Raw genomic sequence first — 24,507 nt, 5'->3', positions numbered from 1 at the left:
GAAAAGGACACTTTCAGGCATCTGGAAACTTGGAATTGCCTATTCCCACACCTCCATTACTACACAAGTTAGGAGACAAGTCTTGCTATTACAATTCCAGATGTGTTCAAGGCCAGATCGAGAGCAGTTGGTCCAAGCTAAAAATGGATACTGGTTGCAAAGGGAGTCCTGAAAGTGTAAAGATACATCCTTCTCCTTCCCACAGCCAAAATCTTCAATTTTTCAAAACCAGAAATTGCTTCAGCATTATCTTTATTATCGTTCAAATTGTTGGTGATGAAGCATTTTAAACAGTCCATGAACTATGTAGGTGGCCTGGTAGGGTGCAGAATGCCTCTTCTCTAGTAATTTCTGTGCAAAGGGCTGGTGTGAGTCTGTGCTGAGACACACAAAGAGAATTTCTGGTGTTTTACAGTCCTGCCCATCTTAATGACCCGGCCCATGAATCCACTTGTGGCAACTTTCACCATCAGCAAAGGGCGTTGAATTCTTGCCTGAGAAACTCCAGAGAATGTGCATTGGATGCTGGCAGAAAAGGGAAAGTCTTTCTCTAATATTGGAGTCTTGCCATTGTTTTCCACTTCAGATCTTGTTTTCTTGCACAGCTCCAGTGAAAGCAAAGGGTGAGACTAGAGAGCTTGGAGAGCCACTATCAAAAAACCAGCTGAAATGTGTTCTCTCATGCAAAAAGCCTTCTCATGAGGGCTATCTTCCAGAGACTATGTCCTGTAAAAACCTGTAGCACAGGTTGTTAATTTGTTAGCCATTGCTGTGAAAGCAAAAGACCTTCACCATTTGCCTTTGTTAATCACAGCCTCCACTTCTCCCTCTCAGTTCTTTCTCCTGTCCAAACACATTTCATTAACCTCACAGACTTACATATTTCCAGTTTTCCAAGCATGCTGGTAGCACCACATGCAACAGATGCACCAAAGGTACTCATCTTTAATGGGACAAAATGAGGAGCACAGACTTCATTTATGAGCAATTCTCAACTGAGAGCTGAGCTGACAGTGAGCAATTCAGTGAGAGTCATGGAGCTGCACCAGTTCATTCTACATTGTATTAACTTACCCGATAGCTTTGGGTTAACTGTTAACTTGGGCCTTTTATTTACTCATCTACCTCTTGCCTTCAGAAAAACCTCTTAGCCTTTCATCTCAGATGATTAGACGCAAAACTAATGCAAGCACTTCCTAATTAATTAATCAGGAACTTTCTTACAGGGTTTTCCAGCCATTATTAAATGGTTTTATTCATTTATTACCAAGCGATAGTTCTCAGGTACATATCACAAAGCAGAAAGTCTCCTAGCTACTAATGGCACTCAATATTTACATGCAAACCTGTTCTCTCAACCCAGATAGAAGCAATGTAAATTTCTTTCAATAAAAATGTAAGGAAATATCAACTTTAGAGGAGTAGAATGGAGAAGACAATGCTTTGGAGAAACTATTACATATGATACCTGCAAGAATGAGAAAACTGAGAGGGAAGATGTGACAGGAGAAGAACACAGGTGAGAGACTGAGCTGTAGTTACATCTACTACTGTCTGCAGATATGCTAAAAGAAAAGACTGGATATTGAAGAATAAGACATAATATAAACAGACTATCATAGGCTATTTGACAATAGTAGAGAAAAGGCCGGGGACATATCAGTTTTTTTCTTGCACTTTTATAAGTACCAAACACTAACATTCCCAATATCAGTAGTAGTATTTCTGCCAATAGTCCCGTATGTAACAGCATCAACTTCATTAAAATTGGGCATTAAACATGCAAGACACAGATAAATGCAGCAGGTATCCCAAGTTTTTAGGAGTGATAGTAAAAGGTAGGATAAATTACTCAGTACACTCTAAGGATGCAGCTTCCAATGAGGACCTTCCAATGGGAGGTTTTGCTCCAACCTGTCTGTACCGATCCAGCCTTAGCAAGCTGCTTTCTTCAAGTCACATCTCAGTCTCCCTGCTTCAGTTTCTCCATTAAAAGATTTTTATTGTACCAAATGGTTTGTGACTATCATAAAGCACTATATGAGATCCAGTTTTTAACCAGCTATTCAACAGTTAGGAACCATCAATGAAAGTGTCCAGACAACAATTTGTGCCTAAGCAGACCCATCCAAAAATCTCTTCTGCATAGAGAAGTAAAGATGTAAAGAAAGGCTGCTTACAGAAGCTTCTGAAAAACAAACAAGCCCCCAAAACAACCTAAGCTAGTACAAGGTTTGTCTACTATTTCTTGTAGCTTTCCAAAATGCAGAGTGACATTTAGATCTCTGCAAAAAAACCCTCAAGAGATAAGGTGTTCCTCGCCACAAGCATTTCTCTTCTGTGAGCAATGACTCCATGTGCCATTGCACACACTTACACCCTGCCCTTCCAGGCAGTGCACAGCTCTGGGAACTGCACACATGGCATTATGCAGGCTGCCTGCATTCAGGTGAAGCTGAACAGATACATCCTACATCTACTCCTGATCAGCACTGGAGTCCACTTCTCATGCACAGGATGCTTCAACACATTTTTCTTTCTGAAGCCTAAAAATATCCTTTTAATGGCTTCTTAAACGTCCTTTTAAAATTACACACACACCACACTTACTACTGACAAACTGCATGACCTGCAGAACTTTATGCATAGTACTGCAATTTTACAGTAACTCCACTAAAGCTGGCTATGAAGGCACGCTGCATGTGAATTACTAATTGCTCTCCTGAAATATTCATGGAGAATTAGGGTTTATATTTGGGACTTCACATTCTAATATTCAGAGTTGAATTTCATTTGCTTTAGCACTCTCTAAGACAAATAAGCAAAACTGTCCAATAACCAAGTTCAGGTAAGCACCAAAATCCTGTTTTACGCATTGTGTCTATGATTCAGAACTTAGTTTTGCACAGAAAAATCCTATCTCCTCAGCAAATGCTTCCAAATATGTGAGCTTCGCATGCGCTCGCCTCTCCTAAACCAAGTAAAGCAGCTTTAGGGCAATGCCTTTACTCTTTTCCCTGGACACTGCGCAAGGCAGGGCTCGGAGCACACCTGCATGGACAGGATTTCTGATTGCTACAAACCGCCGGCCTGAGCCCACGCTGCCCAGAGTGCCCAGCGGTGCCTGCCGGTGCTCGCTTTTCCTCTCAGCGGCCCGGGGAGGTGTCGGAGCTGCCGGTGCCTGGCCTGCGAGCTCCTGCCCAGCCGCGGGCCAGCCCAGGCCGGCAGCAGACAGAGACAGGGGTACGGACCCTGCCGGCGGGCAGGGCAGGACAGGACGGGGAGGCGCATGATGAAACTTCGCGGCGCGTTTCAACAGCAGCTGGCGGCGGGGGCGGAGCCGGCAGGGCTGCCTCCTCCTTCCCCCGGCGCGGCGTGCAGCGAGCGGCGGCTCTCCGTGTGCCGGCGGCCAGCAGCGGGTAAGGCAGTGGGATGGGGGCGGCCCAGGGCCGCAGGGCTAGGCCGGGCCGGGCGGGCCGGAGGGGCTGCCGCGGTACTCGGCCTCCTGCCGCCGGCTGGCGGGGAGCGGCGGGGCCGGGATGCGCGGCAGCCGCCGGAGGAAGGGGAAGAGCGTGGAAGGCCCCGAAGGAAGGGGGTGCGCGCGGAGGGAGCCTGTCCCGGGTGCCCAGGGGCCGCGGGTTACCGGGAGGACGCTCCAGATGGAGGGAAAGCCCAGCTCCATGTGCTGAGGCTGAGGTCCGCATGGCCAGATGGGACAGATGTTGGAGGGAAAGCAGTGTTGTTGCACAGCCACGCTCCTCTTGGCACGCCTTTTGCATCCCCAGTGTTCCCGCAGCCGTAGGCTTTGTGGCTGTCTGAACCTTAACCCTGATGGCCGCTTTGGGCTGATGTCTCCAGCGACATCACTTGATCTGGAGGTCCCCAGCTTCAGCACACCTGCCCTGTTAGGGCTGGGGTTCAGAGAGCTACAAGGCCTGTGTGCATCTCCAGAGGCTCCGGGATTGCAGCAGCGTGCCAGGAGAGCATGGCACTGCAACAGCATTGCTCCCTCCACACCTTTGCCGTCTGGCCTGCCACGCTGCTGATGGGGAGCTACAGTCTAAACCTGTGCTCCTTGGGTTCCAAACAGCTCCCCTTTATCCTGTCACTACTTGCTAAAGAGCCTCCCTCTTTATTATAAACCCCCTTTGAGTGTAAAGGCGACAAACTGAAAGAATGTTTAATGTTTCTGTTCAGATGATGTTACTTCAACATACCATACTCTATGACCAGTAATTCGATCTATTTGTGCTCTATTAAAAAAAAAAAAATCATAGACAGCCTTACTGTATCTAAAGGTAAAACTTAAACCTAATTTTTTGCTGGCTAAAATTTGCTTATCGTACTTTGAGCAAGCTGGGTTTTACTTCATGTTAATAAAAAGTCTGCTATGCTTCTTATCAGGCGCCTTGGCAGTTAAGTGGTTGATAACCTACATCTGTTATCTGAGGTTTTTAGGAGTGTGGTGGGTTGACCTTGGCTGGATGTCAGGCGCTCACCAGCACACTCTGTTACTCCCCTCTTCAGCAGGGTGGAGTGAGGGGAAAGAAAATATGGTGAAAAATAAAAACCTTATATGTTGAGATAAAGGCAGATTAATTTTAAGTAATATCAAGCAAAAGGAAAAAACAAAGATTTTTTTTCTCTCATTCCCGTCAGCAAGCAGTGTCCAGCCACTTCCTGGGAAGCAAGGCTTCAGCACACGTGGTAGTTGCTCTGCTTTTATCCTCCTTTGCCTTATATATTTTATCTGAACAGACATCAGATATGGAATATCTCTTTGGATAGTTCAGGTCAGCCATCCTGGCTACGTTCCCTTCCAAGATCTTGCCTGCTCCCAGCCTTCTGGTGAGAGGGAAATGCTGGCTTGCGTTGATGCTGTGTGAGCACTGGTCAGCAGCAGCCAAAACAGTGCTGTGATGCCAACACAAAACACAGCACTCTGAGGGCGGCTGAGGGGAAAATGAGCTCCCTCTCAGCCAGACCCAACACAAAGTGTCAGCTCTTGCTTACAGTGTGCATGTCTCCATTGAACAGGTTCTCCACGTGCAGGAAGAACAAGAGGCTCACGATGTGTGGTATCTGGGCCCTGTTTGGGAGCGATGAATGCCTTTCTGTGCAGTGTCTAAGTGCCATGAAGATTGCACACAGAGGTCCTGATGCCTTTCGTTTTGAGAATGTCAATGGTTTCACCAACTGCTGTTTTGGTTTCCACCGCCTGGCAGTTGTGGATCAGTTATATGGTATGCAGCCTATCCGGGTGAAAAAATTCCCATACCTGTGGCTGTGTTACAATGGAGAAATCTACAATTTCAAACAGGTATGTTGTATACATGATAAGGCAATTTAAAAAAAAATCTTTATTTTTTATTTAATTTCAAGACTAGTGGATATTCAGAGCATCTTTAAAATGTGTTGGACTAAAATATCAGAAAAAAGTAAAAGTTAGCAAAGAACTAGTTTTTAAAAGGAAGTAAATTATCTCAATGAGCTGTGAATCTGGTAGCTTATTTAGCAACATACTTAATCTTTAATACTGAAAAACCAGTTTTTAATTGACAAGAAAGGCAATAAATATGTACATCTTCACGTTTTTTCAGTTGAAAGTTAAGACACATTCTTCATTATCTCTTGGGGAGAAAAATTCCAAGCCTCTTTCTCCGCTTCTTCTATCTTCATAATACAAATGCTTTTAAACTGTCTTGCTCTTCATTTGTTTTGGGTTGTCATTCTCCAAAATTGTTGGGTATTGCACTTTTACTATTGCATCTCAATCTAGATAAAGCGATGCATAGTATGCATGCTTGCATATTTATATGAAGCAATATGCCTTAGGGAGATTCCAGTATGCCATGGAAGCCCTTAGGCATCTGTATCAGAAGTCAGGTTTTTTGTGGGTTTTTTGAGGGCCATGTAAGTCTCTTAGGCACAAAACAGACAGCAGCTCTTATATTCCTAAAGTTCATAAATATCCCTGGTGGATGTGATGCTGCTGCTAAAATTATTTGGTCTGACTTAAGTCTGACACCTAATTTCTTCCTCCCCCATTTTATATGCACAGGCAGAGTGAAAGGGCTAGTTTGAGCAATGGAGGAAGATTAGGCAGAAGGAAATTCTCTGCATAAAAATAGCTGAGGAATTGCAGTGACTGCATAAGTAAACCGAAGATTATTTCCAAAGTACTTTACTCTGCAGAGATGTTGCACATGTCTATGTGGTTTTTTTGGTGGTTTTTTTACACAGTGGCTGGCTAGTGCACTTGAAGACCAAGGTCAAGGGTTTACAGTTTGACATCCTCAGACAGAAGTGTATCCCTGAAAATATGCCTTAACATGAATTGCTTAAGACTGTGTTGTCAGTCTTATTGCCTAAGAGATGATCCTGGGTAAGATTTTCATAGTGGATTGTCCCTGACTGGTTGCCAGGCACCCATCAAAGCTTCCTGCCAACAAGTGGACAGGGAAGAGAAAATACAACTAAACTTTCATGAGCTGAGCTAAGGACTGGGGGAGATCACTCATCAGATACTGTCGAGTAAAACAGACTGAACTTGGGGAAATTAAATTAAATTGAATTTATTACCAACAAAATCAGAGCAGGGTAATGAGAAGTAAAATAAGCTTTGAAAAAAGAAACCTGCCCTCTACCACTTCTTCATTCCCGAGCTCTATTTTCTCCTGCCCAGCAGGGAAACAGGAAATGAGTTTTGGTCAGTTTATCACATGATGTTCCTGCCACTGCTGAAGGAGATTTCTTCCTCTACTCCAGTGTGGGGTCCCTCCCATGGGAGACAGTCATCCACAACCTCCTCCAGCATGAGTCTGTCCCACAGCAACAGTTCTGCACAGACTGCTCCAGTGTGGGTCTCTCTTCCACAGGGTGCTTTCCTTCAGGCACAGGCTTCTTCAGCCTGGGTCCCCCATGGGGTCACAAGCCCTACCAGGAGACCTGCTCCAGCATGGGCTCCTCTCTGCACAGGTCTGCAGCTCCCTGCCAGGAGCCTGCTCCTGCATGGGATTCCCACAGGTTCACAGGATGCCTCCTCTCAGGCATCCACCTGCTCCAGTGTGGAGCTCCTCCATGGGCTGTGGATGGATCTCTGCGTCCCTGTGATCCTTCAAGGGCTGTGGAGCACAGCTGCCTCACCATGACTGCACCACGGGCTGCAGGGGAATCCAGCTCTGGCATCTGGATCGCCTCCTCACTCTTCTGCACAGACCTTGGTGTCTGCAGGGCTGTTCCTCTCCACATAGCCTCACCCCACTCTTCTCTGGCTGCAATTGCATCTGCACAATAACTTTTCTTTATTCTTAAAAATGTTGTCCCAGAAGCATTGCTGATTGACTCAGCCTTGGCCAACAGTGGGTCCATCCTGGACGTGACTTTGGCTCTGCCAGGCGTGGAGAAATCTTCTCGCAAAACTCACCCTTGTAGTCCCTCCACTACCAAAGCCAGGCCATGCAAACCCAGTAGAACTTTGAACACAAAAGTATAATTTCCTTCTTTGGCAGAAATATTTATATAACTTCTAAACTATGATTTTACCTACGAGATTATTCTTAGGAAACAATTACTAAGCAGACAGTGTTTGCAAATGCTTATTTATGTCTTTCTTTTTATTTTTTCTTAGCTGCAGAAGCAGTTTGGATTTGACTATCAAACATTAGTGGATGGTGAGGTTATTCTTCATCTGTACAACAGAGGAGGAATAGAGCAAACAGCATCCATGCTAGATGGTGTATTTGCTTTCATCCTTCTGGACACTGCAAACAGAAAAGTATTTCTGGCAAGAGATACCTATGGAGTCAGACCACTGTTTAAGGTGCTGACTGATGATGGATTTTTGGGTGTCTGTTCTGAGGCAAAAGGTAAAGCCAGTCGTGTTTAGTGCCTAAATAATTTTAGGTATTTCTGTTGGAGACAAACTTCTTTGTTGGGCTTTTCTTCTTACTGTGAAGAGAAAATGAACTGTAAGTTCAGTAATATATGAACTACATTTAGTAATATAAGAACTACACATCATTAAAATAAAAACGTCCAAGATGTTTAATTGACCTTAATACCTCTAAAATAACTTGTTTATTTAACTAGAATTTTTTGTGTTCTGGAGTCATAGTATTGAACTAAAGATGTTTTATGTTATGCCAAAGTTAAATATAGTCTATTGACTTAGACCAGACTTATGCTACAATAAATAATATTAGACTTTGGTCTTGGTGTTATGTAGTGAACTAGGTAATTATACCTCAAGAACTGCTAATTTGTAAAATCCAGGAATTTTGAAACCCTACTGAAATTCACTGCAGCATTGAGTAATTTCCAAGAATCACATACTTTATTTGATGATGATTTTTTTTTAGATGACACATTGTTGTTCTCTCTTTTAAAGTAATTATCTCTAATCTTGGTGCTATCATAAACAAATCCAAACAATGTCTAAAGGGAGTTCATTGCCTAAAATGCACTTTGGCTAAAATTGTCTTTCATGATTATTTCTGTCCCATTTGTTGTGCATCTATTTTGTTATCAGACTGCAGTGTAGGTTGATTCTTTTAACAGTACTATGTGCTAATACTAAGAGCTGCACCATTTCTGTTGCTTGTGAAGGAAGAAGGGAAGTGAATGTTTTGGAGGCTGTGTCCTATAACAATCACAGTGAATTATGAGTCCCTCTTTAACAACAATTCAGTGTCCCTTTTGAGGATGTTCTCAAGGGACATCCAGGTGACCAGCAGGTGCAAAACATCCTCTTTCATGGAATGAAAGTGAGGTTTGGCTACAATGTTGGACCTGGCATTCAACAGGAGTGGAATAGATCCAATGGAATAGAACCAATGAGTTTTGAAATCACTAAGTATATGTCGATTAGGCAATCACTACAGTGATGTTTTATTGCAGACTCCTTGATAGCTTGACTACACTTAATTTTAAACACAAAAATAATTAATAGTCATTCAATAAACACAAAAATAATTAATAGTCATTCAAATTCTCCTATGCATATTATACTTTGACCTGGCCATAATGTAGTCAGTTAAAAAAGTGCTCTTCCTAGTGCTCACAGGGATAAATTGCTACTTGCCAATTAGTAAACCTTGCTGATTTGCTTTATCTGCTGTCTGCCTCAGCATGGGATAGCTCAGATCTATGTGTACATCCTGCCAGAAGCAGAATCATGCTCTGGCCAGGACTGATGGTGACTCAAAAGGATGTTTTCTTAATATTAGATTTAGGATCTGGAGAAAATGTTTGTATATAGTTTTAGTAGAGCGGCTGTTGGGTGAGGTATAACTTAACTATTTTAAGTCAAAAACTCTTGACATTTTTCTTTTTTCCCATTTTATGTGTAGGACTTATCAACTTAAAGCATTCAACGTCCTTATGTTCTAAAGTGGAACCATTTCTTCCGGGTCATTATGAAGTGTTGGACTTAAAGCCCTCTGGCAAGGTTGCATCAGTGGAATTAGTAAAATTTCATAGCTGTAAAGATGAACCACTCCATGTTGCATGTGATACAGTGGAAGCTCTGCCTTCAGGTAGTACAGCAAAGATTTTTGCTACTTAGTCTGATTTAAAAGTGAAAAAATCATAATCTTTGAATGTAACATTTGCATTGATTGGTTTACCATTTAAGAAAAACAAACAACCTGTAAGAACCTGTAAAATATAGGGACTTTAGAATTGTTTTTGTAGGCAGTCATGTACAAAAATGGACTTGAGTTCCTTATTATCAAAGGAGATTTAAACAAATACCTTAGTTTCCTAATCAGCATCATCCAGCAAAGGCTAAGTAACACTTTTTGGACAATTTTTACCCTTCTCTTTTCTTTTTTCTGAGCAGGTTTTGACCTTGAAACGGTGAAAAGCAACATCCGTATTCTCTTTGAAAACGCTGTTAGAAAACGTTTGATGGCTCACAGAAGGATTGGTTGTCTCCTGTCAGGTAAGTGGCAAGAACCACGGTGATTCTTTACATTCTCTCTCTTTTGCCCATCTTTTACTAAGTAAAGGAAAGTATATTGGCTGTTCTGCTTCAATGTACCTGGAGTGATCTGAATCTCCATTTGCTTTTTAGAACAGGCAACAGAGAACTTCTTAGTTTAGAATAAAGTTGTCCATTGTACAAGTATCTTGAAAGTCTTGTGCTTTTAAGGTTTACTCTGGCCTGGGATCTTGGTTTACTGAGACACTGAGCATTTTTAAATAAGACAAATAAATAAAGTATTCCTATTGAAAAATGTATTCTTAAATACATGAGATTTACGCTTAGTTCAGTCTAAAAAGAAAATGAATTTATTACATTCACTTTGCACAGAAGACAGCATGTTTCAGAAGCAGGAGAATTCTTACTTACGACCTTTGCTTTAGTCTCCATCCTAAACTTCCTTAATTTACCATATTACAGGAGACCATCCAGACCAAAATTATTTGCCACACTCTTTTGCAGATAAGGTTGTGGTTCAGGAAGTTGTTCACTGATTTAGCTGATCACTGTTGTGATCTGATGGTTCAGTGTTACAGAGGTATTCTACAGAGGTAAGGCTCTGTAACCATGGGTCTGACACCTTACTTCCTGTGTTTATGTGGCACTTGTTACTTGAGAGTTCTGGAATGCTTTTTTTGCATTCACCAAGCAACAGTAATTACACTCATTTGTCGTGAACCCTATTAAATGTGCATCTGAATGAGAGAGAACTGACTAGGAGATAGTGCTGGATCACTTCTGTATTATGCAATCATAAAAAGTAGGAAGAAGGTAAATTAAACAGGAAGATACACAGAGTTGGAAGATCTCAGTTTCAGTAAAATAATTCAGTAAAAAAAACCAAACCAAATTTCAAATACCAAATAAGAAGGCAGTCAGTAGCTCCTCAGATGCACATGCAGGAAGCAGCAAAATTAAGTGCACATGCTGGTATGAATAATACCAAAGTATCCCAGTGGTTCACAATTTTGAGTATGCTTGGAATGTCACAGCTAGAGAATTGCTTTTGTTTCCAATCACAGAGGGAATTCTTCAATGTCACAGTGGAAACCCGGATTTTTATTTTTCTAATTTCCGCATCCTGAGCATTCTTTACCGTGCTCTCCTTTTCTCAGAATTTGCATGTAATTTTGACAGAAAATATTTTTTTACAAGATAGCATGTCCACAAAGGAGATCAGGGTGGGAATTGATGCTAATGCGCTTAGCTGAAAAAACACATGCAGACTATACATGGAGAAGAGGGTTTTGCCTCATGCTTGTCAGAACTGCAGGCAGATGTGGGCAAACAGGGGCTGTTTTGCTCAGTACTTTGTAGGAGAGCAGAAGTAGAACTAGCCAAGTATTAGCAGAACTAGCTCATGACAATAAGAAGGTGGATCCTCAGAATACATTTAGGCAGCTTGTGCATCTCTTGGTTTTATTTTCTGCTTGTTCTCCAAACTGTTCAAATCCTTTCACTCTTGTCTAGAAAGGAGAGAAAAAAAGAATGACTGAAGAAGAGTGGAACCCTTGCACTAAGCATTCTGTTCTTTTACTTAATTCTGTTCTTTTACTTACAGCAACAAAAATCCATAGTCCTATCAGTTGTCAAATGTGTAGGTAAAAGGCAGATAGGGAGTAGTTTTACAATGGAGAATAAATCCCATTTTAGCAGAGTTGAAAAGAGGAATATTCTCTATTAGTACAATATGTTCAGTATACTTTCTGTTTATCTTAAATAAGGAGTTCCACTGATGCTTCTGACACCAAAAGTACTTACAACTGATACTGAAGGTGTTCCACTAAAATTGCCTGATTCTTTTATTAAGTAGAGGTAAATGTGCACTTGTATGAGAAGTACCTTGTATTCACACAGCTTAAAATTGAAGCCCACTCATGGGATTCCAGTATCTAGATTCCTTAAGAGAGAAGCAAAACATCATTCAAACACCTAATCAGATAATTTGTTTTGTTGGCAGGGGGCTTAGATTCCAGCTTGGTTGCAGCTGTTCTTCTGAAACTGATGAAAGAAATCAACATCAATTATCCATTACAAACCTTTGCAATTGGAATGGAAAACAGTCCTGACTTACTTGCTGCCAGGAAGGTATCTTAAGCATTGCTTTCAGTTTGTTCTGAGATACTGAATGCTAAACAGTGTATATTAGTGGTGCCAACTTCGTGGTATGACATTAATAATAGCACTGAAAATTCATTTACTGCTATGATGTAAATCAGTTTGCAGTAAATCATTTAGTACAACACTTGGTGCTTAATCTTACAAAAGAGGCAACTGGAACATTACCTGTTTCCTCTTGCATTTGGAAGACTTTCATGACAGAGTCCCATTGTTGTCAAAAGGATAGTACTTTGGACTTGTCTCAGTTCTGCCTCTAAATTTTAGGGTGGGTCTCCACATTATAGTTCCTATACTAAGGCATTTTTATATATGTTAAGTTTTGTAAGTTACTTATCAGTTTGCTGAATTAACAGTTTCGTACAAACTGTTTGGTATCTGGGGTACTATGCAGGCTTTCATTACTTTTGTGCTGCTTTTTTTCTTAAGGGCAGATATGTGGAATATTTAGAGCCTCTACAGATTCTGTTAAATGTTTTAGGCAAGCAGCTGGATGGTCCATTGCAATCATGATTGAACACTAATTAAGGAGACTATGTTCTCTCTGGTGAGCATAGCACTGCAAGTCAAAGGTCTGCTAAGTAATGTCTTTTCTTGGCCTAATGTCAGAATTTTCATTGTAGTAGAAGAGAGCTGGTGCTTTCACTGAATGTGTTTGCTTTAAACACAATGTATGTCTATAAAATGTTTTAGTTGAAAAGTGATGCATTATTTTGACCTTTTGCAAACAGGTGGCAGCACATATAGGGAGTGAACATCATGAAGTAATACTTAATACTGAAGAGGGGATTCAGGCAATAGAGGAGGTTATCTTCTCATTGGAAACCTATGATATAACTACAATAAGAGCTTCTATTGGTAAGTTTTTTATAATGGCAGTTTTTGATTTAAAAATTTTATGCAAACTTACATGGTGGTCTACTAGATCCCTTAGCTAGCACAGAATCTAGGGACTGGGACTCCAAAATTCTGTTACCCAGACTTATCTGTGATACCACACTGAGGCAAAAGCAGTTATTTACAAGTCCCTGACTGCACAAAGCAACTGTCAAGAACTGTTCTTGAAGCTTTGAGATGAAAAGCAATAGTTACACGAAGAAGAAATGTTAGATCTGCACGTCTAAGTTTTCTGCTCTGGTAAGTATGAACCTTGGAGGAAGGGGGATATTCACAGGCTTTCTGAGGTACTGAATATTATGAAAGCAAATCACAGTTACCCTTTCCTTGCATCATTTTGATACTAATGTGAAGTATTTATTATTGCCCTTTAGTAACATAGGTTCAGTAACACAGATTCTTATAATGTACCCTTGATTCTGAGAAGTGAAGGGAGTCATCAGCAGCTTCTAACAAAGCACTGCCAGCCTGATAAGAGGGGAAAACCCCTAATCCAGTGGGACCTTTTGTGTAATGCAAGCTACAGCAGTTTACCCAGTTAATTTTGTGTGGCTGTAAAAGAGTTATGAAGCCAAATAGGCAGCACAGTTTTCGAAACTGAGCTCTCTGGGTAGAATTTCCTCCATGAAGATGGGATTTAGCAATGTGAAATAATGAATGCATTTCTTTAAAAATTGAAGCATTTAACTAAAACCTTTTTCTGTCATTTTTTTTCTTTGAGATTTGCTGCTTGGTATAATAATGAACTAGATCCTTTTCTTTAGATACATAATACTTTTGTTATAAAAACATCCCATTCAGAAAGATGATTGAGTGGAAGGCATAATTCTGTTTTATAAATAATTCTTTACAAAGAAAATTGAAAGAAGGGCTTCATCCATTTCAACTCAGAGTGGTGGAGAGTTAAACAGTAACTTTTGCTTTTCCCCAAGGTTAGAAGGTTTCGTCAGCACTGTGCTGGAATTAATTATGCACTTAATTTCAAATTGAGTCAGAGCAACTCCTCTCTGTGTTCCCATGAGAATCCTCCAGTGTTTCCAGGATCACGAGTAGATACATCTTTCTGATATTTTGAGGGCCAAGTGTAAATACACGGTTTAGATGTATGTGCAGCACTAGCTTAGTGTGGCTTTGAGTAACAGTGAGATGCTACTTTACATCAGCTTTGTGCTACAGAAAAAAGTAGTGTAGGAGACAAATTTCTAAAATGCTGAATTTCAAACTACTAGCTGTATATAGCATCATATATGTAGATGTACTTTAGTAACTTTATACTTTTTTTTTTAAGGTATGTATCTTGTCTCCAAATATATTCGGAAGAAAACAGACAGTGTGGTCATTTTTTCAGGAGAAGGATCAGATGAGCTAACACAAGGATATATATATTTCCATAAGGTAAGTATGTTTACTATACAGAAAGCCCTTGAGCTGCTTGTTCTGTCTTTCAACAGAACATCTGTGATATTTTGAGGTGTGATGTTTGAGGGTTGTCATAACTGTATATTTGTTGAGTTTTTCTTCTGGAGTGGCATAAAATCCAAGGGATTTAATCACCTAAAAAATAGCTTTCTTAATCTTCAGCAGTTCCTGAGACTGTTATTTCTTGTATGTAGTTTTTGCTGTTTCTGAGATTGCTTGGTGATCACTACAATTCAAATGCAAGACAGCCAGCAATGGTTCCCTCAGTGCATCCATGTTCCCCCTGTGTCCTCCATGCTTTGTTTTCAGGCACCATCTCCCGAGGAAGCTGCAGAAGAGAGTGAGAGGCTTCTGAAGGAACTCTACCTGTTTGATGTACTTCGTGCAGACAGAACTACTGCAGCACATGGGTAAAATGTATTCCCTTGGATGCTCAGCACTCATAATTTAAAAACAAAAGAAGATTAAGCAGGAAAAGACTGCTGAGGATTTGTATGCCAACATGAAGTTGTAAGCTTAAGAAATTTGAGCAACAGTAAAGCACACTGCCAAATGTAATCTAATCTGTGACTATAGGGCCCGCTGTGTTGCCAACTGAAATATTTTTGTCTAGGACTGTACTGGTTTTACAGAAGCAGTGAATTAGAAATAAAAATATTCAGAGTTAAGGAGGGAAGGCGAACTTTTATTTGACTTTGGAGGTTCAGACAAAGAGAAATCTTGAATCTGATGATTGTCAAAACTATGACAGCATACTGAAAAAGGTATGTGCATTAGGTAGCTGACTGTAATAAAGAGATATTAGGATACAATCTGTGTAACTGATACCTTAAAGAATCTCCAAATTGAGTGTTGTAGAAAAAAGTATTGTTTTACTAAACAGAAGCATTTACTAAAAGAAATACATTAATTAAACCAAGAATAATGTTGGAAAACTGTTTATAGGTAAGAAAATATGGTACCTTTAGCAAAGCAAACAACTTACCTGTTGGGATGCTTTTGTTGTATGTTCATCCTGGTACAAAATTACTTGCCCAGCTTTTTACGATTTCCTTATGTTTCTCTTTACTAGTGCAGGAATTAGACTGCCATTTGTCTCATAATTTGGTTTGTGCTGAAAATTTTCACCACACTTTCAAGGCTGTTTAATATCACATGCTGGCTGCTTTTGTTTTTCTTTGGATTCTGTTGTACAGCACTGTTAGGTGGAAAGAGCCCTTGTATTAACAAATCAGAACAGAATTTAAGGAGTTCACATTTATGTAGAAAAGGGAGAAGAGCTAAGAGTAGAGAGGAAAGGATGAAACTGCCATTATCAGTTAGGAACAAGAATAACTGTAAGGAAAGATGTGCAGTGCAAATCTTGTTAGTATATGGAGAAACTGAGCCCTCAGTGTTTGATTACTGAATACTCAGTATTGAGTTCATTTGTTTTTTATTTTCATAAGGTGGGTATTACCTGAAGTAGCTGAAGCTTTTTATCAGAGTAGAAACTAAGGAGACAATGAAATTACTAGGATGCAGTATAACATCTACTTTCACTTGTGAAGCTGGACAACGTAATGTCTCTTGAGCAGACACACTGAGACAGGTTCCTTCTGCTGAAGATGCAGTTAATGTCATTTGATTTGTTGCCTTCTGTGTCCTTAGAAGCTGTGGTATACAAAAGCAGGAAGGCTTTGTATGTGTGTATCTACCACTGATATAGGAGACAGCTTGTGTGAATGCTGTAGGGCTCCTTTTTGTTTCTTGAAAACAGAAACAAATATGGATTTCAGAAATGACAGCAGAAGTCCGTGCTTGGTTCTATGATAAGTTGACAAATGCTGATGGAAATCCCAGTGAGCAACTTGGTAGTTCTCTGAGAGGAAGAAGATTTTTTTTTTCTTTTTAAATTTGCTTTTGCATACATGTTGTGATGGTTGTTGCAGTTCAGGGCACTATAAACTGCCCAGCATATGGCATTACAAAACATCATAGTCTTTAATCTGTGTAGACCATGCATCTAACTTTACAAATTGGTGAATCAAATTCAGGTAGTTGTAAATATGCAAGTGAAATATCTTCCAATTAAAAGCAGAAAAACTGTTATTTATGTGAAAGACAGGGAAAGCTTAGCTTCTGTGGAATTTTTAAGTAGATGACTTGTTGGATTAATTCAGTATCTTTTCTGTTTATTCTCCCTGCTTAGCCTTGAACTGAGAGTCCCGTTTTTGGATCATCGGTTTACTTCTTATTATTTATCTCTGCCAGCAGAGCTGCGAATCCCAAAGGTACATAAAAGTGGGTTGGATCCAAGTGTAAGTTGACAAATTCACTGATATTATGTGTTGTTAGCATGACCAGATTGCTGAATTCTATGGTTAAGTCATCCATCCAAAGTTAAGCATGCTCTTAAATATTTTACTGAATTGTTGGGCTACTGGGAACCCTTTTCTGACATTAAAGTGTTTAAATCCAGACCTTTGCACTGCAGTTCCTGAGACTCATGACATTATTTTTTATTCTGCAAACAGAATGGAATTGAAAAATACCTTTTAAGATTGTCCTTTGAAGATTCCAATTTACTTCCTAAAGAAATTCTCTGGAGACCCAAAGAAGCTTTCAGTGATGGTATAGCATCAGTAAAGAAATCCTGGTTTTCCATTCTTCAGGACTATATTGATCAACAGGTATAATACCACTTTTTCCTTTCTCACTTAGGTGTGTTAGATATGGTTGCCAGTGGGAGGCAGCTCACATGCTTAATAGAGAAAATAAATCTGGATATAACACTTGAGCTTCCTTGTGGAGGAGTAAGATAAACCTTAATCAATGTTCTTCTAGATATCTGAGTTGGTTTAAGCCATTGATCACAAATGCTAGACCCTGACAAAAGAAATGCTAGACCCTGACAGAAATGATTGTATAAGGAAATGAACATCATTTAAGTGTCTGGATTGCAAATTAGATTGTGTATCAACAAACACAATTTCTGGGTTACAGGCAAAGCAGCTGCTTCAGCTGAAGGCACTTGCATGAACTTACTCTGCAGCTGAGTAACAACATAATGACTTTATAATATACTTTCGTGTTTGCGTCATTTGTTTTTCAAAGCCATCCCTAGCTAAGCCCTTTTGCTTTTTAAAGCCTCTTCTTGCATTGTTAACCAGTGTAGACTTACAGCATTTTGACTCTGTACAAAGGATAATACTCTCTGGAGTGCAGAGGTAGTTTAATCATGGAGAGGAAGGAATAACACCCTATTTGTACCAGAGCTCTGTTACTTGGAAATACATGTAGTCAAGCCTGTGGATGGGAGCTTGTCAGTCCTACCACCAGCTCTGTCTTCCCCATTTTCTTTCTCAGTTTCCTCAGGCAAGAAAGCAGTTGGGTCAGTGTCCTGCTGTCTGTTCTGAGCCTTTACTGCTGTAGGAGCAGCAAATTTATTTCACAGACAAAAATTTAAACAGCATAATGGCAGCACAAGCTCATTGAAATTGCCTCAACTGGTGCAACTATTTATTCTTCCTTTCTCAGCCAACTTAGCAACTACAGGTCTCTTTGTCTCTGCATCCCAGGTCTTCTGTTGCTAAGAGCATGGTTATTGGTATTGATTATAACAGCCAACTCTTCCCCAAGCTACAAAAGCAACCTAGGAAGCCACTTACATGGCAAAATGACTGCTTTAAGTTTTTGTATTTGTTTCACAGCAAAGGAAGGGTAGGAAAGAAGTGTCTGTGACCTTACTAACAAAGGTGGTTGTGACCCAGAGAAAGGGCTTCACGTGTCATGCAGAGAAATACCAACAGCACTGGAAATACATTTACATATTCATAAAGATCAAGTGAGCCTGTGACAAAGGCTTGACCTGTTAAACCTGTGCCTCTAGAATAGACTTTTTTTTCAAAACTGTGGATGTTTAGTGGTTGGTGAATCCTTGTGTGTCTTAAAAAGTTGAAGATATTTGCAGCTTAACTTGAGTTTTGCTTATGTCTGTAGGTTGATGACCTTTTACTGGAGAAGGCAGCAGAGAAATATCCTTTCAATCCTCCTAAAACAAAAGAAAGTTATTACTACCGCCAAATCTTTGAAAAGCACTACCCAGGGCGGAGCAGCTGGCTGCCCCATTACTGGATGCCAAGATGGGTTAAAGCTACTGATCCTTCTGCACGCACATTGAAACATTACAAGTCTGCTACCCAAGAATAGACTGTTCAGATAATCCCCATATGAAAGTGCTGCAAGCGTTTTGTGTGCACTCTGCTTTAAGAAAACCAAACAAATTATGCAAATCTAAAGCTTAAATAGTCTTTAAGATGTACTTTGACAATGCTATTGGAAATGAAAGCTTTCTGTTGTTAGTGTACTATTAAAAACTTATGCTGCTGTACCAAAACTTTGTAATTCATGGGAAAATACTTTCTGAGCAAGGGACTATTTTATTTGACAGCTTTGTTCGTTATGTAACCTTGATTGTATTAGTTTTTCTTGAAGTCATTTACTGTATTTTAATGTGAGCTCTGTTTTGAGGACTTGAATCGGGCTGAGGGATGCAAACTGCTGCTGACCCTCTGAGCAGAGGGGAATTGGACTCTAGCTATCTGGTGATTTCTGTTCCTGGCTGAGGGACTTGGATAGTATCCATATTAGTCTATTCTGAATGTCCTTCTGTACACTCCTGAAAACCTTGGTCTAGTTTTCAAAAAGTATTTAGATATTCATAGCTATGCAGAGATGCTTTCTAGAGTTTGAGATGGTGCTGGGTGTTAACTAAATGAATGGCAATCTTGTTTCTTACTGTAAAGCCACCAGTTGGCTGTTCTGTAAATATACCATCAGTCGAAAGAGATTGTGTCTTATCAAAGAGCAGAATGGATAAGAGAAGCCAAGTTATGTCTTTGTTTCTAACTCAAAGACTTCAGTTTTTATAAATGTATTTATTGTTCTTGAAAAAATAGTGTTAACTGGGTGATGTATATGATGGAAATTGCATGAGTAAGTATTTGAAGAAATTTTTCATTTATTGTGAGAGTTTTCCCACCTGTATGATGAAAAGGTCGACTATGTTGCTGCTGAACTGCGTGTGGCCAACTGTGTGTGAACCAAACCTGTTAACCATAGGTTGTAGTTGGACAAAGCATCACTGACAACAGTGGGATCAGATGCCTTGCTTGGAAAAATGGGGGGAAAACTACTTCAGAAATCACAAGAATTTCTAATACTGTACTGAAAAAACACTTGAATTTTTACCCATGATAACTTTTTATTAACTATTTAGTCGTGGGGGTTACTTTTGTGAAGGTAACTTAAGTATAAGGGTGGTCAAGAAATACATATGTGTGCTGCAAATTGACTTGATTATGTTCTTTATGAAAACAAATCTTTATTGTCCCTGTTGACTAGGAAACCAAAGCCATTTTTTATTTAAGAGATAAAATATATGCTGTTCTGATTTAAAGCCTTCATAAAATGACTGGTTGTCTGTTTGTTGCTCCACCCGAATCCTGTATTTGAGTCTGTATCCCAGAAAGTTTACTGAAACCTTTTGGTGGCACCAAAAGTACTTGTGAGCTGTCTTCTATGTTTTTTCAGCCTTCTTTACTTAAGGGCTATGTGCTTCTCTTCTTGGATTTCTTTGAAACAGTTAAGAATACTTTGAGTTGAGAGAGGAGTGTAGAATACATGGTTAGGTTACTGATGTGTACAGGTAAGATTTAGTACTTACTGTAAACTTCCAAGTCTGTGATAAGAAAGCAGTATTTGCCTGAAGTGAAAATAGGCTAAACATATTTTGGAATCACTGCTCAAATGCACTTTCTGCTGCAACATTGCAGCATTCAAGGAAATCCAGCTAATTTAAAAAAAATTCCTACTACATTGGAATTTTGTATATCAGGGTAATATTCTAGACTGATGATTTAGTTGTTTTGGCTTTTTACTAATGTGCACAAGAAGAATACAGTGCGTGCTGCCTTGTCAGAGGTCCTGTGAGTGTAAAACCTGTTCATTCCTTCTCCATGTATGGAATTCTACAGCTGTTTTGATTTCTGTGATGCTATATTTTCTCCTTTTTTGCCCTGTAAAATAAAAATTGAGGCAAACAAAGACAAAATGCAAAAGAAAATTTAAGACAAAACCATCCAGCTACTCTGGATCATTTGCTATCTGCAGCAATGTTTGTAATTCGTCACGGGAGGGAATGCAGATCCAGGGTGCAATGCTGTCTTTTCTTGTCTTGACTCTAGCTTTCTTCCTGCTGTGGTGGCCTCTTTTTCTCACTCTGTTTCTTTTGGATAAAATTAGTCTGGACGGTTCTGACAACTTGAATGTATTGGTTTGAGTATTGTCTCAGGTGGGGATGGGCAATTGAAGTCAGTCCACATGGGGAAGGCAGAGATGAGTTTTTGCTTGGCTTGCAGGATTGATGAGGGTTGAGGGAGAACCTGTAGGGTTCTTGCAAAGTGGCTAAGAAAATGTAGGGGTATTTTTTATTGATTTGGGGTGGGTTTGGTTTTGTTTTAATTTGAATCAATTAAGTTACTAAATTTTGTTTTCCCAGCAATCTTTCCTCTTTTTGAGGAATGAGAAATTAACAGTTCCAAAGAGAGCGGTGCAGAGATCTATCAGGTGCTTAAGGCTGCCCGGTGCCACCCTTGCCCTTCATCTTTTACTTAAAACTTACGTGCTGTTTTAGCCTCCTGTTGGTTGCTTGTGTGGAGCCTCCCTGACTGTTCCACATCCCAGTGTCCCTGACAGTGGCTCTAGAGGAGTTCCCCAGTACAAACCAGCATGTAAGATCCAGAGAACACTTGGTAGGACTTCAGGAACCCCTAGTTCATTGGTCAAAGTTTTTTAATGTGGGGTGGTTTGAAATGTAAAATTTTTGAAATTCTGTTTAAAATCACAGTAAAATGTAAAAGCTGCCTATTTTAGTCTTTGGAGGGGTAGACTTAATTTTTTTCTGAGAGAGACCTAATTTTTGGTTCCCATTAACAGAAGTGGAAGGAGGATTTGGCACAAGGCAAGGTAAACTTGTGTTTGAGCTGGCTATTGAAAGTGTCTCCAAAGGAGAGAGCAGCTGAACTGTGGGAGAGGCTGCTTATTTCTGTGACAAGTTCCACTGTGTGTTCCTCAGTGCCTTTCCATGGGGTAGCCAAAGCACGTGCAACGCCTGCACAGTTCCTCATTTTGGAACTTCGGGGCCTATTGCTTTTTATGTTTGCATTTACATAGACATTGTGGTTGACAGAAAGGCTGCAGTTAGGAAAGTCTTTGTTTTGTGTACGCGTGTCTCTGGATGCAGGTAATGCACAGAATAGCAATTCTAATTTTATTTTTAATTTAATAATTTCAATTTATTTTCATTTAAAGGAGTAATTTTAATGTTTTATTTACAAAGCTTGTTCCCGGAAAAGGGCCAAAGAAGAATGAAGCAGAGAGGTGGTCTTTGCTGCTGTGCTTCTCTGCAAGTTGATTGGGGTGGTAGCTGGGGAAGGTGGTACATTAACAGCTGCTTTCTAAGACCTGTTTGTGGTATTTCACCCATCCCTCTCTGTAGTGCCACTTCCCTTCTTTTGGTTGCCTGGAAACACTTTCAACAAGAGAACACTAGCTGGGCAACCAGTTTTTTCCAGCATTATGGTCAGGTTTGGATCTTTCAATCATCCTACGAGCTACAACAGAAGATGCTGACTACCCTGCAGTCCGCCCGACTCTGTGTTTCCCCCATGTAAGCGACTCGGGGCTGACTCTGCCCCTTGTTCTGTGTCCCGGGAAGCCACCGGGAAGCCACTCTTTCCCCAGCATGACAGAGTCTGTCAACATTTGAATTCGGATCGGGAATTTGCTTCCGGAATGTTTTCCTAATTTTAAAAAATTTTCTTTTTCTAGCCGGCAGATGGCAGCCGCTAGTTAGCGCGTCCGTGCAAATGAGCTCCTCATCCCTGGGGAAGATGCTCTCCATCCTGCTCTCCTTCCTGCTCTCTTTCTGCTTTTAATATCTTCCTTCACAAACGATTGTCACTGGGATTTGTGCGTGAGCTTCGTGGAATTTAATAAGTACTTGATTAGAATAAGGATAAAGCCAAGCATAAAATAAAATGCTTTCAAATTGTTCTTGCTCAAAAGGTGTTGTGCAGAGCTTTTCATGCTGCTGCTGCAGGTAAGGCAGCAGCTAAGAGATGAATTGTATTAGTATGGAAGGCATTCAATATTCACGTTAGAGGTATAACTAGTCAAAACTAGTTATATTAAAAATCAGCAGTGTGAGTTGGAATAGGTATAAAATGTCAGTTCTAGAGAAGATGGAAGACAATACCAGACTAGGGACTAAGCAAAGTTAATTTTACCTCTGGAGTTGTTAGGGTTTTTCATTTTTCCTTCATGATTAGTATGGGGATCACAGGATTTCAGATAGTCATACAAAGAGAACATTAAGATAGAATCATTGAAAAATTTTGGTTCAAAGGGACTTTAGAGATTCACTTAGTTCCAACCTCCCTGCCACTGGCAGGGATACAGTTTGGTAGACCAGATTGCTCAAAGTCCCATCCAACCTGACCTTGAACAGGAATGGGATTTCCACAACTTCTCTGGATAACCTGTTCTGGTGTCTCACATCCTCACAGTAAAGAATTTATTCCTTATATCTAATCTAAATCTACTGTCTTTCAGTTTAAAGGCATTGCCTTGTTCTATCACTAAATATCCTTGTAAAACATCCCTCTCCAGTTCTCTTGTAGGCTCCCTTTGGGTACTGGAAGGTGCTGTAAGCTCTTCTCTTTTCCAGGCTGAACAGCCCCAACACTGTCTGTCTTCATGGAGAGGTGCTCCCACCTCTGATGATCTTCATGGTATCCTCTAGACTTGCTCCAGCTGCTCCATGTCCTTCCTGTGCTGAGGGCCCCGGAGCTGGATGCAGCCCTGCAGGCGGGGTTTGGCCAGAGTGGAGTAGAGGGACAGAATCCCCTCCATTGATCTGCTGGCCACAGCTCTTTTGGTGCAGCCCAGGAAGCCATCGACGTTCTGGGCTCTGAGCACACACTGCCAGCTCTTGCTTGTCCACCAGCACCCCAAGTCCTTCCCCCCGGGGCTGCTCTCAATCCATCCTCCACCCAGCCTGTATTTATGCTTGAGATTGCTCCAGCCCAGCTGTGAGCCTTGCCCTTAGCCTAGCTGAACTTCGTGAACCAACTTCTCAAGGCTACTAGGAAGTTTTACAGGTGCACAAGAGAAAGGCTCAGGTACTCGTTTTCTCAAAAGTATTATTTTAAAAATACAAATGCATTGTGTACACCTGAGCATCTAGACTTGAGCCCTGTCAGGAAAATCATCCCCAGTGACTATTGGTGGTGTAATGGCAATGTGGAAACACACACAGCCTTTTGCCTGCCCCAGGCATGCTCTGAAAGAGGTCTTCTGCTTTTATTTTATTTTTATTTTCGATTTTTTTTTGTGCTACAGGGTGCTTAGTTGGTGAATTTTCATCAAGGAGAAGATAGGGTTATTGAGTCCAAAATAATAGGCCTTTAGAAAGTTATAATACTAGGTACTTAAAATTATTTAAACTGACCTCAATTCCTAAATCATAATCATCTTGCAGAGGCCAAGAAGAGAGTCAGATTATTCTGGTTGCAAAAGCTGCCTCCATTTTTGCTGCTATCAAGGATAGGAGTAATTGTCTATATTAATAAACTGTATTACTTAACATCTCTCACCACTGCTCTTGAAGACTGCCTTTAACACCTGGGGCAAAATGTATATTAATACAAATTACTTTTGATTAAAACCATTATTATTATAGCACAAAAAGGAAGGGGGTGGTAGAAAGGAATGTTCTCTTTTTAAATATTTAAATGCTCATTATACCAAAGTGATACAAATTGCTGGCTGACTGACAACTTGCTAATAATAGCTTAAAAATGCAGATAGAGCTATTATCCCAATTGACACTAATTGGAACTCCTTTGGCAGCCTGGGAGGGCAGGACAGGAAGGTTTGATTGTTTCCTCAAGCTGGAATTGGGCTGGTAAGGAAGTGTGGGGAAGATGTGCTGTGGGTAAACAGGTTTCCATCTGCAGACATCAGAATTCATTATGCTATATTTC

General features: G+C 40.4%; 1 protein-coding gene across 1 annotated transcript; it reads left to right on the top strand.

Moving 5' to 3' along the window:
• The first annotated feature begins 3,316 nt into the window (after positions 1–3,316).
• Positions 3,317–19,871, top strand: ASNS (asparagine synthetase (glutamine-hydrolyzing)). Its single transcript, XM_014878499.2, has 12 exons — positions 3,317–3,419; positions 5,038–5,320; positions 7,631–7,868; positions 9,351–9,536; positions 9,842–9,943; positions 11,946–12,073; positions 12,835–12,961; positions 14,289–14,395; positions 14,729–14,829; positions 16,611–16,692; positions 16,936–17,091; positions 18,401–19,871. Exons 2-12 carry the CDS (start codon positions 5,072–5,074, stop codon positions 18,608–18,610), a joined length of 1,686 nt encoding a protein of 561 aa, XP_014733985.1. The 5' UTR covers positions 3,317–3,419; positions 5,038–5,071; the 3' UTR covers positions 18,611–19,871.
• Positions 19,872–24,507: the final 4,636 nt, after the last annotated feature.

Source organism: Sturnus vulgaris, chromosome 1, assembly GCF_052056855.1.
Source record: "Sturnus vulgaris isolate bStuVul1 chromosome 1, bStuVul1.hap1, whole genome shotgun sequence".
NCBI classification, from domain to species: Eukaryota; Metazoa; Chordata; class Aves; order Passeriformes; family Sturnidae; genus Sturnus; species Sturnus vulgaris.
The sequence above is the reverse complement of the archived record's forward strand: the minus strand, read 5'-3'. Positions and strand labels throughout refer to the sequence as shown.